Source organism: Trematomus bernacchii, unplaced genomic scaffold (assembly GCF_902827165.1).
Source record: "Trematomus bernacchii unplaced genomic scaffold, fTreBer1.1, whole genome shotgun sequence".
Taxonomy (NCBI): Eukaryota; Metazoa; Chordata; class Actinopteri; order Perciformes; family Nototheniidae; genus Trematomus; species Trematomus bernacchii.
This window is the reverse complement of record NW_022987705.1, coordinates 13,323,083-13,343,504: the sequence shown is the minus strand read 5'-3', so window position 1 is coordinate 13,343,504 and position 20,422 is coordinate 13,323,083. Positions and strand designations below refer to the sequence as shown.

Below are 20,422 nucleotides of genomic sequence, written 5' to 3'. Positions count from 1 at the left end.
GTGTACTTTTTTGTGAAGTTGACCTCCCAACGCATTAGTGATGTTCTTTCTTTATAAAGTACAGTATACAGTATGTGCACATACACAGCTGACTGTATATCTATTCACATACTGTGTACCTCTGAGTTTACCTGGACCTGCTTTTCTTTTTGCGGTTTATTTAATATATGTGCATGTTTACACAGATACGAACCGACACAAAGCCTGCAGGCTGAAAACAGAGCCACTGCTTACTGGATGTCCATCATAACATATCACTCGTAATGTTGAAACCTGACTGCTAGATTTGCTCCCATTCCCAATGTTCCCTTATGTGTAAGTCCTCTGTTTATCCCTCCAACAATTCCACCTGAAAACCAGTCCGCAGTTTGTCTCTCCGAGTAAAACATTTTAATAAGATACATTAATATCAAGCAGAATGCAATGTTCTAATAGAAAAAGGATTTGGATTTCTTGTAACAAAAACAAAAAACCTCGTGACTGATAAATGAAAGGCTGGTTTCAACATTTGATAAAGAAGCGAGAGCCTGCATCCGTATTTCACCATTGGTAACAGCAGTTATTTTGTAAGACCAGTGTTCACATCAGAATCCACCAGAATCCATCAATATCCAAGCAGGAAGTCTGAGGGCTCTGTGAGTCCTGGCCTCTATGTGGTCCTCACTCTGCTCTCTTCCCTCTCAGCGGGATTCTGGGTAATGACTCCTTTTGGGATACAAGAGACCCAGCAGTGGCCTCTCTGAGCTTCTCTTTGAGGGGGTGTGGAGTGTCTCACTGCAGGCGCGTCTGCCTGGAGGTCCTCTGTCTCAAGCTCATGTCTGACTCAGACAGCAGTATCTCTCAGGACTCAAGTGGGATGATAATGTTGCTCTGTGTCTATTTTGAGCCACTGATATGACTTGTTACTTGTGTGACTCCCTGTTGCCGGACCTCTCACTGAACTAAAGCGGGAGTAGGTCAGATAGTGCACGCGGAAGTTTGATGTTCTAAGAAAAAGCTAACGGGGGATTTGTGAGCCTCTAGCACAGATTGACTTGCCTGTGTCGTGGCTGAAGGTGGAGGAGGAGGGGCAGAGGGTGAGGTGAAATAGGAAAGACAGGTAATTGTGTCTCTGGGGGTTGAGGCTGATCTGCCTGTGATCTGACAGAACAGGAAAGGGGAGAAAAAAAGAATTGAAAAGCTTCCATTCCCAATCTGAGCTTCTGTTGGCTCTCAGCAGGAAGAGAGGAAACAGAGAAGAGAAGTATTGACCCAAGGTGGTCTGATTCGTCCTCCTCAGAGAACAAATGGGCAGCTCTGTTCTTATCAGACTTTCTGCTCTGCTGGTAATACCAGCTTCTCCCCCACACCAAACAAAGGAAGTCCAATAGGAGTCCTCTATCTCTCCTTGTTCACTCCTTGTCTTTGTTCAGCACCACAGACCTGAAAGCAGATGAAAACCAGCAATGCGTTGTCTGTTCAAAATGGGTGCAAAGTAACAATGCCTTGCAATAGTGCAACACGCGTTGTCGCCAATGATTTTTAGCCAACAGCTTCTACCAAATTGTGGTGCAAGAGTTAACCTTAACATCATTTGAATCAGTGCTTTAGGACAAGCAGCAATGAGGGCAGAGGATGACAAACACATGACCATAACTACATTAGCTAACTGATGTTCTTAAATCCTTACCACAGCAGCAACTACTTTGTCCAGAGGATGGTGCTACATTACGTGACTGTACAATGTCTCTCGACAACTCATATATGGGGTTATATATAATGTCAAAGCCAAATGAATATAAATATATGTACACTTTTTTGAAATTGCCACTACTGTGAATGGTAAATACATATATGAATTGTACATGTTTCCTACTAGCCTATCGACACATCTCACCTATATTTGCACCATGCCTGACTCATACAGGAAGCTGAAAGAAGGGCAAGGCCTGCATTTTCTAGACAACTCTTTGAAGATAGAACCAGCTCTAGATTATACTGTAAACACAAAGGGCTACTGTGCATCTGCTCTGTTACAAATTATGATGTAGTTGTAATGCTAATACCAATAATACAACCAACTAGTTTATACATTTACTGTAAATAATTGACTTGGCAATGTAATCATGTTTTCCCCTGGAGGCATCAAAACAGCCTGAACAGCATAGCTAATATGTTACATCAATACAAACAATGCAAAGATTGAGAAAAAAGTCTAGCAGGGTGTTTTCAAACGGAGACAACACAAAGTGGAGACTGGATAGCAACCACAATCTGACATTTTAACCTCCTTGGTTTTTCTTTTTCTTGTTCTTATAGAAAGCTCAACAGGTACAACCGAGACCTCAGAGGTTACTGGCCTTTTGTTCTTTTGCTGTCACTCACTTATATGGAGAAAAGGTTTTCCCTTGTGCCTTAGTACATCCAGTGAAAAATAAGCCACTGCTAGAAAGCATGACGAGGCAACTCTTTGCAGAAAAGGTGATACCTCAGGGGTTAATACCATGGCATTTTCCTTCATTGTGGTGCAGTCTCATTGTTTTCCATGTGCTGAAGACCTTTTCAAGTCTAGTCAGGTGCAACATGTGCGATATTTTCAGAGAGCAGTGGGGGGTGGCACCAAATAAGCAGGTAAGAAATGAAGTAGAACAATATTTGGTAAAAATAGAATCAAAGCGTACAATGTAGTACATCTGCATAGTGATATCTATGGCAGATTTTATTTAAAGTTTCGACACAATAGGCTTTGTGTTTTGCACTAAAAGTAAAACTAAGCAGGCTGGAGGTTATCTGCTGCAAATGCAACTGATGAATACATACTGCATTACAGTTTGGGTGAATTATTTTACAGCTATTTCAATACCTTTGCAACTTTGTTACTGTAATAACTCATTTTTACAATACCTTTTGGTCTCACCAGAAGAAACGCCAGTGTGTTAAGCTTGCTGCATAGCGCTATAGAGTAAACATACAAATAATAAAAAGCTATGGCTGCAATGTTGTTGTCTCGGGGATGCATTAGCAAATGTCCAACTGCATTGAACAAAAAGACTCACTTTTAACTATTTACCACACACACACACACACACACACACACACACACACACACACACACACACACACACACACACACACACACACACACACACACACACACACACACACACACACACACACACACACACACACACACACACACACACACACACACACACACACACACACACACACATCACAACGCCTTCAAAGTGGAACTCATAGCGTTTGCCTTCACCCAGGGACAGATATTGTGTGAGCAGCAAACATTAGATGAATAGATGAATAGACCCATAAATGGCTACACAGAAGTTAATTAGTGATCACTCATGCAGCTGAAATCAACCTATGTCCTCTTCATTCTCTTCTGCTCTCTCTTTTTTTCCTGTAAGCTGAATGTTTTGCTTGACAAAGTCATTTCCATTTCCGCCTGTCTTTTATATGACACCAGGCTTTGTAATTGATGATTGAATGGTTGATGGATAAAACATGGGCTGCATGGTTTCTGGTGTAGCTCCTGTCATGCCCTATTAGCACATTTATGCTGCACCTTGAATATTGATGGAGTAGAAAAGTGCCCAGAGCAGAGAAAAAAGAAGTGTATAATAAATTGTTTGTGGCAGCATGAAGCCACGTCTCTGTAATAATGGCCATTAGGAAGGTAGTGGCAGAGCACACAGCAGGAAGGCAAATGAAGCAACACAAAGAGAAGAAGAAAGATGATTGTATTTACTGTCCTGTTTTTCTTTGTGTACAATACCAGTGCCACTCACACCAGCTTTCATGAGGAAGGTATCGGTTTTGTGGTTATTACTGCACAACACAGACCCCCAGCGGTGTAGATTCCCTTTATTTGAAATCTACCCCACCTGCCTTGCCGGTTGAATTGGATCTTTTTCAGGTGTTGGAGTGGATGAGGAAGGGTCAGGCAACCCTGGGGGTTTTGTTTAGTGAGGTGGCAGCAGGTGAGCGACTGTGACACAAAAGAGAAATACTGGCTAGACTTGCCGGTGGGTTTGCTTGTATCTTTTAGACAATTGACAAACATAAAACATGACTTGCTCTTATCTGTATTCAGTTATGTCATCTATTGTAAATATGTACAATGGTATAACAATGTCGTGGTTTTTTCATTATTGCTTTTAGGATGTCTATCACCCTCTGGCAAAGGGTATATCGGGGAAAACTAGCCTTTTGGCCAATTCGAGTACTTTTACATGTTTTTAATATGTTGATTAATGTACACTGTCCCTTGTTTTAAATAAATCAATTCAATTCAATTAAAAAAAAAAAAAAGCAGCAATAACTGAAAACCCCTGAACGAGAAATTGGATACAAAGTAAACTACATATCAATGTGTAATTAGTATTATGATTAAATATTGGCAGCAGCAAAATGACCGGAGTCATGTTTGTGCCCAGTTAATGAATCAAATATTCGCTGTCCTTTAAGCTCGGATTTGGTCTCCACCAACTCCAGAGCAACCTCCACTATCAATTCAAGCTCCACTGTATGCCTCCCCTATCAATATAGTTGCCGTTTGCCTCCATATATGTACACAGAATCATCACTTTATCATTTAATGATATCATACATGACTGTTATTGCCATATTGAGCACACTGTATACATTTTTAATTTTCAAAGAAAAGGGTTTTGTGAGGTCACAGTGATCTTTGATATTCTACCGTAACATCATATTCTACTCAGGTCATCTTTCAGTCAAATTGGACAATTTTTTCAAATTGGACAATCTTGAAACGTCACGCCTCCAATCAGGGTTGCAAGAGGAATACACATATCTAGCTGTTTAGCTTTTAGATGTTCACTATCTTCAGTTCACTTTGTCTGTCTGCTGTTTGGTGATGGGCAGGTGAATTACAGTGTGTTTCTAGGAGCTTACTGAAAACAGTTGCTTTTAAGATTTGTGTTGTCCGTTGGCCTGTATGTGCACAGTTCAAGCTTCGTTTCTTCAGCAATGTATTTTACCTTGCACTACTGCAATTCAAAACTAACGTAATTCCATTGTAATACAATCATTTTAATTCAAACAAATGTGCCTGTATGTTGGGAAGGAAATGGGTGTTCCACTAGAATGCTGGGTTAATGTTGTGTCCAGTTTCATTTCCTATGTATTACTATTGAGTGATTCAAACTGTGTTTTTCCTGGGAGTGAGATTCCCTGGTGGTTTGTTCTTTGCAAAGTCCTCTACATGTTGTGGCACAATCATTTCCCTCTAAGAAATGCACAGATGCATGAAATATGAAGCAAAAAGAGGAAAAAGTGATGTAATTGTGGGAGAAGTATACAGATATTTTACTTGTTAAAGAACAAAACTACTGTAAGCAGAAACAGGAACTTATGACAACCTCAGATTTACATTTGAACCCAAATATTGCAGACACACATCCATGTTAAATAAGCCTCTATGATGATCCTTTCCACAGAAAGGCAGTGTTGGCGGTTCCAGTCCACTGACCTCCTCCTACAAATCAATCAGAATTCCCCACATCGCTTACACCATCAATCATGATGAATAATTTGCAATTAGTTATTCTGAGCTAATTAAGAGGTGGCACAAAAAAACCGAGATACTGCCCACAAATTGAATTAAACTTAAATGGCTGTGGTGTTGAAGCGCTTTATTTGAAATGCCTTCACCGGCTCATTAAATTCGGCCTGTCTGTCAGTCATCACTGCCTCTCAAACTCAGCTGTTGCTAAGAGCAATTTCATGTTTCCAGCATGTAATTACATTTGCATTACCTATTCTTGAATTTGTACATATGCAATTATATATATATACATATATATATATGAAGTAGGAAAGTGCACTTAGTATATTTTCACCAGATGTGTCTGGGTCTCTCTGGATGGGATTGCAGTGCATTGTCCATGTTGTGACAGCAGTGGAGTGAAGGGAAGGAGATGCACAGCTGACATGATTATATTTAATTTGCTAGCATTATAGGAACATTTTTTTTTATTGAACCCTGGTAATATATGACATCATTTTTAAGGTTTGTGTGTGTGTGTGTGTGTCTTAAGAAACCTTCAATAGAAAAGCAGAACATCTTGACTTCTACTTCAATTAATCAAGTTCTCCTTAACGGTGCTCAATCTCTTTTGGGAGAAACTCTTAATTTCCAGGTAATGAGATGAAGAGCTTTTGTGTGATCCATCAACGTGTTGTGGTTGATTATATTTTCAGACACTGCAGCTAAAAGAAGAGTTGATGGAAGTTTTATTGGTTTGTATTTCTTTCTCTCTTGCCTCACAGGGGTTGAACCAGATGAGAAAGGTTGCTCAGGTGGGAATTGATGGTGTGCGGCGGACAGACTGGCACGACTACGAAGCGATGATGAGGGATGCTGCTCGCTCAGGTAGGTCCGAACTCTGTGTGCTGACGCTGCTGTTTAGTTTGGGCATGCTTTGTTGAGAACATCTGCTGTGTTTCAGAACAAGCCCCCACACACACACACACACACACACACACACACACACACACACACACACACACACACACACACACACACACACACACACACACACACACACACACACACACACACACACACACGCACACGCACACAATGCAGCACTGTTTTTTCAGCAGTCTTTTCTTTTCCCGTTCTTTTATTCGTCTCTGTGAGTCCGTGGGAATCAAGGCTGAGATTACAGTTCTTAGTTCATAATGAAACACAGTTAATCTTCTAAAATAAGCATTGATCCAGTCTTAGGCCTTGAGTGGGAAACATACCTTTGCCTCTTTGTTACAAATGCAACAGATTTAACTTCCCTTTATATGGTATTAGCTGGTACTTAAGAAGCAAAGTCACTGGATTTCTGAGAGATTGCCAAGTTGTCTAAGACAATAAGATCTTTATTTGGGCGGTGAAAGGCACATCAAGAGACAACAGAGTTGTAAAGAAACTTAAAAAAACACTTGACATATGAAAGGAAACGCGATTAATAACTTGCAGTTTAAGTACTTTAACTGCTTGTATGGACATGGTCTCCCGGAGGATCAGTAGAAAAGATTAAAGGGGCCATTTAATGCTTTTTGGAGATTTCCCTTTCCCTGTAGTGTGCAGGTTCTACGCTGCAATAAGGAGGATTTTAATTCACTACCATGTGTCATATCCAATTGAACTTAACAAAGAAACACCTAAATGTGTTTCTCGAGATTCAATATATCCTTATTATATTGTCTTAGAGCCTCTGTTTCATTGAAATCACTTGAGAAGTGAATCACTAATCATTATTGACTTTTTAAGAGTAGTTTTGTTATTTTACTTCAGTAGACATTCTCTGAACCTTTTGAGGAGTATGAAGTAGGAATGTGAGGATCATATTTAGCTTGAACATTTAACAGAGAAAGGCACATGACGAACCTGAGTTTGAATATTTTAGCTGCAAGGAGAGGCAGACATACGAAAAGAGAAAGCAAGTGTCTCAATATTCAACCTATAAATGCCGCGAGCCAAGTCTTAAAGTTTCTAGTGTGCATTGCCCTAAAACAACTCTGGAAGAACATAATTATCAACATTTTTCTCAGGGTATATATTTGCATAAGGAGCAATAGAAAACACAATTTAAGTGATCGATGTAACAAGTTTATAATGCAGGGAAAAGCACAATGTTAAGTAGAAGTGTTTATCTCCGAAATGAGCCATTAAAGTGAGGAGTTATTTCCCACAGTTATTACCTTCAGGAATGCAGAGCGATCATTTATGCCTAATGGAACAAGGCAGCTCACTTTAATTTGATGCTTTCCCCTGACTATAGATTAGCCTCTATGCATGCGTCTCTGTGTGTTTGTGTGGAGTGCATTGACGAGTGGCTAATGAAACATGCAGCACGGCATAATTTGATGCACTCCTGAAGTGATCACAGATTTCTAAATGTTTGTGTGGAGAAGGGTTGTTGGGGAGTGATAAATGACATGCTGTGTGTACATGTCTAACTAAGTGTTATATACTGTGTATATTAAGATTGTATACATCATGGATTTGTATTGACTGTCTTGGTCTAAATCAGGGGTCGGCAACCCCTGGCACGCGTGCCACCATTGGCACACTAGGAATAAGTGGAATAAGTGTGCAAAATATTAAAATTGTATTTTCGGATCCTGAACGAGACCGCCGCCAGGGCGCGTCTCCCCGTTACCTGCAGAAGGAAGCCATGCACGCAACGCAGCCCCGCTCTGTTTAACTCCAGGCGACTTTCTGCCGCTTTCCTCCGTGGTGCAGTGCTGATCGTTTCACCACGGAGGAAAGCACTTCACAAATTGCAGTACCCATAAGGAGCTGTAAAAATGCCGCAGTTTTTGAGTGGCTGTGTCTGTAGTTGAAAGCCCAGTGGCGATCTGCTCATCTCTCATCGAAATAATATGCTACACAGGGACGGACTGGCCATCTGTGTGTTGAACTTTCCTGTCGGCTCCCAGACCGTAGTCGAGGAAACAGGGGGGGTGACTCTCTGTCGTCTCCCAGGGCAGAAGCAGCAAGCTTCAGGTTCAATAACCCACTTTAGCTTAAATGACTGGAGAGAGGCGAGCTCTTCTTGGGAGGCCGTTGCATTTATTTAGTTGTTCTTCTGTTTCACAAAATACATCACAGACCTCTGTTTTTCTGCTGCGTCGTTTCACTTCCAGAAACATAGGGTGTTTCTTAATCTCGAGTAAAGCTGCTCCAGAGCCACTATTTCAAGCATACTACGTCATCGAGTGCTGCCGAAGTACTGTTCCAATCTCCAGCATACTTGAAATCTACCGAGCCCGGCGTACTTCGTTTGGAGAAATTTCGAGGCTGCACATGTGTAGACTCTGCGGTCTTAAAATCCCCACAATGCTTTGCGCACGGACCAGTTTCCCCAAATCTGTGGTGGAAAATGTAAGGCGGGGCCTCTCATATGACGCACACCTGCCTGTTCCACTCTTTGTTTTCCGAATGCCAGGAAGTATTCTTGGCTCGCTTCTGAAACAAGACGCTCGGAAGACATGTGCTACCAAGCAAGCGTACTCGACATTGAGAAACACCCATACACACGCTCGCTCACTCTCGCTCTACCATCCACACACACACACACACACACACACACACACACACACACACACACACACACACACACACACACACACACACACACACACATGCCACACCCCTCTCTCTCTCTCTTAAAGGGGACCTATCATGCAAAATGCACTTTTGTACGTCTTTTATACATGAATATGTGTCCCCGGTGTTCCAGGGAACTCACCAAGTGTCAGAAAACACAACCCTCTCTATTTTCCTCCATACCCAAATCTCTAAAAAAGGGGCTGCAACGGATCTGATAAAAACTGATCCAGATTTGAACACTGTCCTGACGTCAGGACGGTGGCGCTACGGCTATTGGGCCAACTCTCCACCTATCAGGGGAATGTGGGGTTGGGCCACGGCCGGCCATTGCCGCTCGAAAGCGCTGGAGACGCTGTAGTACATATGCCAGGCCTGTAAGTGGCGCTGTAGTCTGCCACAAAAGCAGCGAAGAAGACTTTCCGCGCATGGTTGCCATGGTTCCCCTTATGTTCATTCTCCGCTGTGGCTTTTTTTCTCCCTCCCCGAGGCAAGCGTTTGCTCCTCCTGCTGCTGTAATTCAATACAATCCCTCCCCGTCGAGGCAAGCACTGTAATTCTCTCCGGTTAGTCCACCAGCAGATGACAAACACCCACCTCTCCGCCTCTTCCAAGGAATGAGGGGACCGTGCGGCAGAGTTTCAGTTAGGTTTTCTTTCGCCGGTCAAGATGTCCGTTAAAGTTTAAATCTTCCGGACAAAATTAGAAAAGTGCCGGTCAAAGGTCTTCTTTGTTATTTATTGAGCTTTAAAACAAATGAATAACGACTCTATATAATAATATAATAAAACACGGAGGACGGAGATCTATTTTTCTCCCCCTCTTCTGACTTGATCAGAGCACGCTCCCCTCTCCTGCAGGGGGGCGTGGTCAGCTGCAGCTCACAGAATCAGCCCCCTGCAAAAACAGGGCTGGAGAACAGCAAATAGAGCGAAATGAGGCATGGCTAAAATGCATGATCTGTTTGGTATTTTGAAAACAGAAACGTATAAATATACCTTATATAGGTATGGCCCTACAATATATAATTTAAATATAGCATGATACTGTAGGTGTCCTTTAAAGGGACAGCGATCTCATCTCACTGTGTTCTGTTCTGGAGAATCACAGAACGGACGATCGTCCTTATTATTATGCCGTTTAAACCAATTATTTAAATGTGTTTGTTAAATTCGGAATTATGTAAGTTGTGCTGACAGGTCCACACACTGCTTCCCCGCAGCGAGGCTTCCCCCACCCTCCTGTTGACAGTTCACGAGTGTCAAGCTGTGTAATTTCAAATTCTAGCGCACTCAAGCTGGTTTCTCCATTCTGACCTACCCTACCTTTAATTAATTACTCAATGGACTGAAATCGTATTCCTATATATTTTATTGATTTGTCATTTTGCCTCCAAATCAGAAGATTTTGCTGATGTTCTTAGTCATTAATGATATTAAACTGTCCATTTTGTAATTGGGAACCTTCTATTTTTACTATTTTCTGACATTTCGTAGACCAGACTCCACACATTGATTCACCAAGAAAAATATAAAAATGGCTGTGCTTGAATACTGCAATAATTTAGATGTATTTTATAAATATAGCTAGTTTCTTTTTTTAAATAAAGATTTTGTCTCAATAGACATAGAATTTTGAAGGTTCAGCATGCTTTAAGGATTGTGTAAAACAGACACAATGTTTGGTAAATATTTAAATGCAGCCGAAATTGTAGTTATTGTATCCATATATCTCAATTTAACATTCGTACCTAGTATGTATTCATTCATTTGAAGTTGTCTTTGACTCTATATAAATGTGTCTAGGATGCTTTATAAAGAGTCTTCTTTTTACTGACCATATGTATGTTTTTGATGCAGGTAACGGTGAACAGGGGAAGCCGTTTCCTCTGACAGAAACTGACCGGGTCGACCAGGCCTACAGGGAGAACGGATTCAACATTTACATCAGCGACCGGATCTCCCTCAATCGATCCGTCCCTGACATCCGCCATCCAAAGTGAGTCCTGTATGAGTGTGTTGAGTCTGTGTGCATTCCCGTAAATGTATCAAAACACTCTTAAAACACATCGAGGAGCTTACAATGTACAGTCGACAATGAATGTAAGTGTATTGGCCTGATGGTGAAATGTCAAAAGGCTCTGAAATGAATACTGTCATAATCAAAAGTATGGCTTTGATTACCTGATGGTGTGATATCGATGTGTTGTTTTGTTTTATATAAACATTGCACTTTATTCAGAGAAATAGGGAAGTTGTTGTGAGTTCTTTAGATTCGCCTGTGTATTTATCTTCATGGGAACAGCAGGTGGTGGAGAGAATGTTTGGTGCAGTATTTGTAAAGGATTACTGCTGGGGCAGAAAGTATTTTTCAAGTTTGGGATTTTGAAGCCAGAATATAATCAGACACCTGTGAATCATGTGCTCACATTCAATCCCACAATGGCATTGAGGAAGGCCTTTAATCACAGTTTTTTATTTTGCCTGACAAGGACTATCATCTGGCTTTTGACCATTCCCATTATTTCATTTAACTTCAGTGTTTAGAAATCAGGTTTTCCTAGACTCTTGCTGTAACTTTCTGTGATGGTAGGTATTCAGATTTATATAACAAATCATTTCAAGTGCGTGTTTTGTTTATCCGGCTTGTAATTTAATTCCAAAGCTGACTGATATATATGCATGAGATAATGTTAATCCTGGTTTTATGGTGGTTAAGTGTCTTATTTAATTCACTCATTTTGAAAACTCATACATGCACATATTTTGGGGCAAGTGTAAGTCAAGTCTTACATTTTTTTTAGCAGATTGCAAGTTCAGATCCAAGTCCCTCAGGTCTCTTAATGCTGGTCGTTACAATGACACAGCATTTCCTAAAATGTTCAAAGCTATTATTAGAGTTATTTATATTTAACCACGATCAAGCCTGTTGCTTACAAATCAATTTTTCTTTACAACACAAGGTCATTCTAAACACATTTCTAAAATGTAAGGAGGCTTAGTCTTCAATAATGTTGCTGTTATATCTCAAGTCAAACCAAGTCTTCAGTTGACTCAACTAAGTCAGGTCCTTCTCCACAGTCATTATCTGTGCAAGTGTTTATGTGACAAATGGGGCGAAGCCTGCGAGCTAGTTCAGGCAGTCAACTCGAGCACTTATGCTGCATTCATACATAACGCCCCTTGCCACTCTGCAACCAACCAAACAGAGTCTCCTTAATATGCCGCTCTATTTAACCTGCCAGATCTCTCTCTATGCATTGCTTGCTGCTGCTATTGCTGCAGCTACTTCCACGTCGCTGCTGCTTGCCTGCCCCACCACCACCCCAGCTTCCACCTGTAGGCTCGGGGGGGGTTAGTCATTTAATCATCACTCATCGTGCTATGTATATCTGTGGAGTGATGAGGCCCGAGCCTAGACGCCAAACTCAACGATATGCTGCTTCTAATAAACATGTTAAAGGAACACGTGAGTTGTCTGACTGAACTGCTATAATCATAGTCCTGCCACAGCCTGTAATTGAATATGTTGCATGTAAATGGTGTTAAGGACTGATGTAGTCCATGTGGTTGGCAGACACTTCTCTCTCTCCTGTGACCAATCACATGGACACACCTGCTCTACCCAACCCCCCCCCCCCCCCCCCCCCCCCGCCACAAATTCCTTCACCCTGTGTGCCCTGCAGGCGTCTGCCTCTTGTTGATTGGCATGTTGTCGGTGCCTCAGAGGCAGCAAGTCCCAGACCTGCGAGTGACACATTCGATTTCTGCACTCTGACAAGATTTAATTGAAGCACACACACACAGTCAAACACACACACACTCTCTGTCCCCTGTGGAATTGGACAGGGTTTGTTAAGAGTCACCAGCCTGCTGCCTGCCTATCACTCCCTCTGCCTTTCTCCCAGCGTTCATATTTGAATGAATAACACGCAGGCCGATGTTCAACACGGACATTGATCGACTGACACAGTTCACTACACACGCTCTCTCTCTCTCTCCGTCAGCGAGGGGCCATAACTCTCTCTCCATGATTAGCTCCTTTGCAGGCGTCCCGCCGCTCGCTACAATCATCGCGTACAAGGTGATCGCTGTAACCTGTCATCCGAGCACATGTTAACAACTACGGCAACTGATACCCGCTGTATGTGCTGCAAATAATACAATAAAAGCTGCTTCTGATGGCCTCAATGCACAGGCTGCACTGAGCTCAATTGTGCTGACTTATTATTAAAGTTGTTGCTTCCACCTAATGACCTATTTAATTCCTGTTTTACTATTAGTATTTTATAATATTAACCTGGCCCAAGGAAGGAGGTTATAGTTATAGCTTGGTTATTTCTCGCTGTTGCATTGTCTTTCAGCAGGATTGAAGGAAAAAGACAGGCCCTATTTTCATGAAACTTTGTCGATGGGTGTAGCATGGACTAAGGAAGAACACATTACAATTTGGAGCATATCTGAAACACAGGGCGGACACTCAAATTATAGTTTCATTTTTAGTTTTTTTTAAACACATTGACCAATACCACACATCTATTTTTTGTCATCTATGATGTTTCCACGTGACTATTTAAGGCTTATGAATTGGGAAAACAACGTTGCAATTCAGGAAATGCATCCATCTGAGGAGCATGTGAATGCACCATTGGCCCTTAGCAAAGGTAGAAGTAATGATATGTTGTTATAGTGCCTCAAAGTCCAGATATGAAGAACAAAGAGCCAGACTAAAACCCACTTAATATCTCTCTCAACAGTCAATATTGGTTTCTTTTAATTATGATAACAAAGGATGAATTTGTTATTTCAACAACACTGTGATCCCTATCCCAGTCATTATGTTTGTCCAGACCTAACCAAATATCATGCATATCCATGTCAGATCAACAATTACTCAGGCATCATGTTTTAAAAGGGGATTTGTTGTTTGCATTACCTTTTATATGTTCTGGCAGGAGACAATGCCATGATCACAATATCTTCAAATCATCATTATAACAGGAGGCCTATCCATGTAGAGCAATCTTTTCCTTTGCTGCTGTTTTCAAGATTTTGATCATCTGTTTTATTATTAATGTATCATCTACATTATTGTGTGCAACACAACAGGATACAATTTGGTACCAAAACCAAAATGTGTTTAATTTATAAAACCAAATGGGCTCTTTCATTATTTATTTTGTTATCATCTCTTCGAGAGGCGAGCGAATACAATTTTCACTGTAATAGCAAATGATAGAAAAAATAGATTGAATAACGGTTTCAGAGAAGATTGCTTGTGGATTTTAGGAAGCTGAGTAGAGCTGCTGTTTATCAGCCTTCTCAAACACATTCATCTGAGCACTGAATCCATATGTCACCTCACTGACCCGGGATCTGCTGAGCAGTCGATTGCAGGATGAGGGTGTGAATGAAGTTGCTTCCTTCCCTTAATAAGGTGGATTAATAAAACATGGAGATGTTGGTGTTGTTTTATTGTTTGTTCCGTTAACTGACAAGTGGGAACTAAGTATTTTTTTGTTGTTACGTTTTTGTGTTTCTCTTATTTTCCTACGATACCGTTATGATTGGCTGTGAATAAGAAAATATGAAGGACAGACCAACTATTTCTATTTATTTTTATTTTCTTAGAAAGCGGCAGGTAATATAAGATTATTTTCTTCTCCCTGCTCCTTTTCGGGTATGGTGTGTTTATAGAGACATGTTTTGTAAATAATTGTTATACATTAAGTTGTGCATACCATGAACCGAATAAATAAAAATGAAAATAAATTAAATAGTAGTAAAATGGCCACCCTACAAGTATTACATTGGGGTATTTCTTAATATTTTATATTTTTCACTTTGCCTGTTTGCAGCTGTAAACCAAAGCTGTATGCAGAGAAGCTGCCCAACACCAGCATCATCATCCCATTCCATAACGAAGGCTGGTCGTCGCTGCTGAGGACCGTTCACAGCGTGCTCAACCGCTCTCCTCCACAGCTCATCGCAGAGATCATCCTGGTCGACGACTTCAGCGACAAAGGTACAGAAGACACACACATCACAGATAACATCTCCTCAGACTAGAAAAACAAGTTGATTTATGTCACTTCTTTCTGTGTGTAATGGATATTTGAACAGCTATGACATCGATTTTTGATTCCACACTTATGGTTGAAAGTGTTACACTACACAGGGTTTCATGAGGCCCATGACCTGAGCATGTTATTATGGGTTATTGTGTGCAGACATATTTGTGGTGCTGGATTTAGATATGAAAATGTATTTCTTTGTGAGACTGAAGATAGTGGATCTTGGTGTGACTAAAGATTAAAGATGATTCAGTGAAACAATGTAGAGGGTATCACTGGGTTTCCATCAGGGACTTTTTTCATTATGTTCAATTATATGAATGCGATAAGTGAGATGTGTTAACCTTAGAACACTAAAGGCAATACACTGGCAGAAGAACAGTGGTATCTTACTGTCAATTGAGCGATCTGAGGCATCCAAAAGCCTCTGTGTGTAGCATTGGCTCATTTTCCAGTTTCTAGTCAGAGGATCTCATATGTATTCCTGACAGTGCTGACAGGTTAGATAGCTCTCCATCTATCAGGGGGCTGAGAGAGTTTCCAAGCCGAATAATAAAAGAAAAGTTATCGATCAGCAGCAAAGACTCAATAACCACTTGGCAAAGGGCTCAGATGATGGCCTTCAAACATCCTCTGACTCCTCATGCACTTCTGAAACACTATCTCTTCAACCAATAGGCTTTTAGAACATTCTCAGTCTGTCTGACCTCCTTACTCTCAGCCTTACAAAGCCATCCTAATTTGTTCAAGATTTGTCTCTAGAAACAAAAACCATCCATAATGAAACAGACTAAACCCCTGAGTTGTAAACTACATTGATCAGTGGACAATTGGAAACGTCTAAGCTTAATTTGACATGCTGATACTCTCTTTATGCAACCCGTAGCTTGCAAATAACTACTTAAGCTTAATATTTATAATATTATATATAACATCTACACTCGATCTGCAACCTCAATGTGTATTTATGTCTGATACCCAAAAATATCCTTCTGAGCTTAATTTAGAGAAAAGATTTCATGGTAGCAGCACTCTTACGGCCCGTTCACACAGCAGCGTTAAACAAATCTTCCAACGCTTCTGCCCATTCACTTTGAATCGGGTGATGTCACTTTGCCTCACTTTTCGCCAAACTGCATTGTGGGCAGCAGAGCGGAGATTTTCAGGATTCAAAAGTTGAGCAATGTTCAACTTTTGAAGCTGAGGTGGGAGCGTCAGCCAATCAAATCCCGTTTATGCAAATCTGACAGTTCAAGCGCTAGCCAATCAAACCGCGTGTATGCTGGGAGAGACATACCGCAGGTCATTTCCTCATATTCCAAAAAATGGAGGAGAAATTAATTATAGCGGTAGGGAATCACCCGGTGCTTTATGACCAGTCCCTATTTACCTACCAGGATACAAACCGGAGGAGCCAGGCATGGAGGGAGGTGGCAGAGACAGTGGTAGGTTTTCGCCTGTTTGGGGAGTTTATATCCAGTTTACTTCGGGCTTTTTTGCCTCGTATGTCGGGGGCGGGAGATTCATGTGATTGGTTGTTGGTCGCGTTGCTCGCAAAAAATCCCCAAGCTTCAGATACGCCCACCTCCAAGATTTTTTTTAACCCTGCTGTGTGGACGCTCCGTTACCCAAGACTAATCCAGTGAGTGGTGCAATTATCCAATCAGGTGTAGAGAAGAGTTATGTAAGATTATCTACTGAGCAGCTTACTTTAAATGAGGCATGTTTTAATTAAATGCAAAGTCAGCTTTACCAACTATTAGGGCTCGCTCGGTTTAGAAACTGCACACTTTATCTGAGGACTAAGTGAGACATTTTTGCAGCTAAACAAAGTAGTATCAGTACAGTATTTTGCCTGATAGTATATACTCCAACAGCCTCAAGCAACACATGTATCAAAAATCTGTTTCCAAAGTTTCTGTGGTCATTTCTATAGAAGCCCAATGTTAAATGTTAAATAATGCTTGGACATATCTTTCTGCCCTGCAGTGAATCTATTTTATTGAGCTCTCTGACAGGCCACACAATACCCTAGCTTCGACCTAAAGTACATTTAAGCGGCCTTTAAATCTTTCTCTCACCCAAGCGAAGAAAGAAGAGACTTGGCGGCTCATATACATTGTACCTGCTTTAGGCTATACTATATAATGCTTCACCACTTGCCTGATATGGTATTCAATCCACAATCCCTATATTACACACACTTTCCATTAATCAGTTTCCTTGAACTAGATTTAAAAAAGAAAAGAAGATAGTCTCATTATTCAGATATGATTCAAGAGTACTCTATTTTAGATGTACTCAAGTACACTAACAAGTGTGAGGGGTTTGTAGAGGCTCAGTTACAAGTACCCTACCAAGCCTTTTAACCTGTTTAGCCCTGAGCCTGTTTTTCAGGTCTCAGGCTCGAAAATGACATCCCCAGAACAAATGACCATATCTTCCCTTCTAAAAGGGTTACATTAATAATCTTTTTTCTCAAAGTAATGATAAACCTGTGAGTTGAATGTAGAAAAGTCAGAACAATATAGATGTTTTTTATTTTAAACAAAATTCAGATTGAACATAGTAAAAAACTGTAAATTATAGTGTCCGTCCAAAATTTCTTTTTTACTTATAGTGAAAACTACCCTTGGATGATGGTAAGGTAGAGTAAAAGCTTTAGGAATCCAAAGTACAACATATAATAAGGACCCTGTATCAAGATTGATGCAAAACAAGTGACATTTTACCTTTTTAGAGAGGTTTAGCAAAAACAACTCCACCTCTGAGGTGATTTGGGTGGAAATGGGGTTTTACCGTTTCTCTGGAACCCATTGGTCGATTTTGGTGATTGACATCTCTTTCTGACCCTTAGAGCCAATAGAATCGAAGGGGAATCTCCCCACTCACTAACATGGTACAAAAAAAAGGTGGGGGCTTCGCGCATGCAGTTTTGCATCAGAGCGAACCTATACTCTAGCTCTGACATCTGGAAACAGAAAAGCAGGTTTATTGCTCATGGATTATCAGAAATCATTTCAAAGGAACACAGACACATTGGATTAACCTATGGATTAACTTCAGCAGCGTTTTTATCGTTTTAATGCCATTGAAGACCACTTTTGACCAGACTACGACACAGGTAAACCATGTTAGCATTTTTAGCTACCTAGCGCCACATGTTTTGATGTCTGTTTTTGTTTATAAAGTCGCAAGTTCGTATCATTGAGTGATAATGTATGTACCCATCGATTCTGTGTCACCTCACGATGTGAAACGATGTGTTGGATGTGCAGAAAAGATAAATAATAAGGTTTTGTGAGTGAATTTAGGTGCAGTAATCTGTTAGCATTTTTCGCTCGTTGCTAATTCAGAGGCTCAGCATTAGCATTTTGGGTTTTATTTTGAAAAATAAATAAAAATGATCAGTTAGATGAGTTTCTTCCCGTTACATGGATATAACACATTCATAGTTTATTAAATGAACATGCCCTCAGACACTGTTTCCTGCTAGATGTTGCGGGAGTGCCCCGGTACCGGGGTCTCTCGGGCTTAACAGGTTGTAGTCTGTATTGTATTGCATTAAGAAGGTAAATTAATAGGACAATGTTACAGACAATTATTAAAAGCATTTAAAGTCATTTAGTAGTAGTTTCTTTTGCGAGGGTGTGTGTGTGTTTCTATCTGCATGGTGTGAAGACTAAAGCCTGAATCTCACGATGTTAGGAGTCAATCCAAGCAGTTAGAACTTTGGTTAGGACAGTGAATATAGAACACTAATTTCCCAAATTCCAAGTTCTTTAACCTGTTAAGCCCGAGAGACCCCGGTACCGGGGCACTGCCGCAACATCTTGCAGGAAACAGTGTCTGAGGGCATGTTCATTTAATAAAACTATGAATGTTTTATATCCATGTAACGGGAAGAAACTCATCTAACTGATAATTTTTTTTTTTTTTCCAAAAGAAAACCCACAATGCTAACACTGAGCCTCTGAATTAGCAACGAGCGAAAAATGCTAACACCTTACTGCAGTGGTTCCCAAACTGTGTGCCGCGGCACACTGGTGTGCCGTGAGGCAAGTCCGGGTGTGCCGTGGGATTTTGTGACAACCATACGTTATTATTGCAATATACAACTACACAAAAATAATTATTTTTTAATTTACTATATCAGTACTTTGTATGCACTCATTTCATAATACAGAGGCAAACTCTATACCTAAAAACAATTATTTAAAAAAAAATCCTCACGGAACCCCATATTTCGCAGGTAACGCAGTTGCAGGTGGGAATTATACGACCGTGACACATCGAAGGCTGAAGGACAACATTAAAACAGAGAAACACGCAAGAGGGAAAATGGAGCGCTTTCTTGTGCGGAGCAAACCACCAACCACCAGTGCAGACTGCCGACAACCCACCACCGAAAGAAAAGAGGAAAGAAACTGTCAGCAGACAGTATCATGACAGTTACCTGTCTTATGGCTTCAGTTGGACCGGGGATGTCAACAATCCTCAGCCCGAGTGCGTCGTCTGTCGGGAGAAGTTAGCTAATGCGAACATGGTTCCAAGCAAGCTGAAGAGGCACTTGGAAACCAAACATCCCTTCCATGTTCAGAGAAACTTGGCCTACTTCAAAAGAGCGCGGGATCTGAACCAGAGGCAGCAAGACCGTTTGTTGGATTGTGTGAAAGTGTCTGAAAAGGCAATGGAGGCTAGTTACATGCTAGCGGAGCTCATTGCAAAGCAGAAGAAACCTCACACAATAGCGGAGACACTCATCCTCCCCGCTTGCAAAAAAATTGTAGGTATCATGCTGGGTCCAGATGCTGCAAATGAGCTATCCAAAGTGCCGTCGTCTGATAATACAATCAAAAGAAGAATCGACGACATGTCAGAAGACATTGAGCAACATTTGACAGAGAAACTGCAGGCGAGCGGCAGATTTTCCCTACAAATAGACAAATCTACTGACATAAGTGGGGCTGCCCAACTTCTGGCAAACGTCAGATATGTTGATGCTGACTCTATCAAAGAGACGTTTTTCTTCTGCAAAGAAATGGAAAGCCATACTACGGGAGAAGAAATATTCAGGTTAACTAATAACTATTTAAAAGGGCCACCAAGGATTAAAAAAATCTGTGCGCCCCGATAGGCACATGTATCTCACTAATTTGTAAGTCAGCAAAAATATTTACAATAGCACATGTTTCAATGCTGATTGCTGAAATGTT

At 40.9% G+C, this 20,422-nt stretch overlaps 1 protein-coding gene across 1 annotated transcript in view; it reads left to right on the top strand.

Annotated features, from left to right (window-relative positions):
- LOC117490490 (polypeptide N-acetylgalactosaminyltransferase 10-like) overlaps positions 1-20,422 on the top strand; it is a 58,806-nt gene that overhangs the window by 5,127 nt on the left and 33,257 nt on the right. The window contains exons 2-4 of the mRNA XM_034140249.1: positions 6,295-6,397; positions 10,993-11,131; positions 14,991-15,157. Coding sequence (XP_033996140.1) covers positions 6,295-6,397; positions 10,993-11,131; positions 14,991-15,157 — 409 coding nt within the window. The remainder of the gene's footprint in view (positions 1-6,294; positions 6,398-10,992; positions 11,132-14,990; positions 15,158-20,422) is intronic.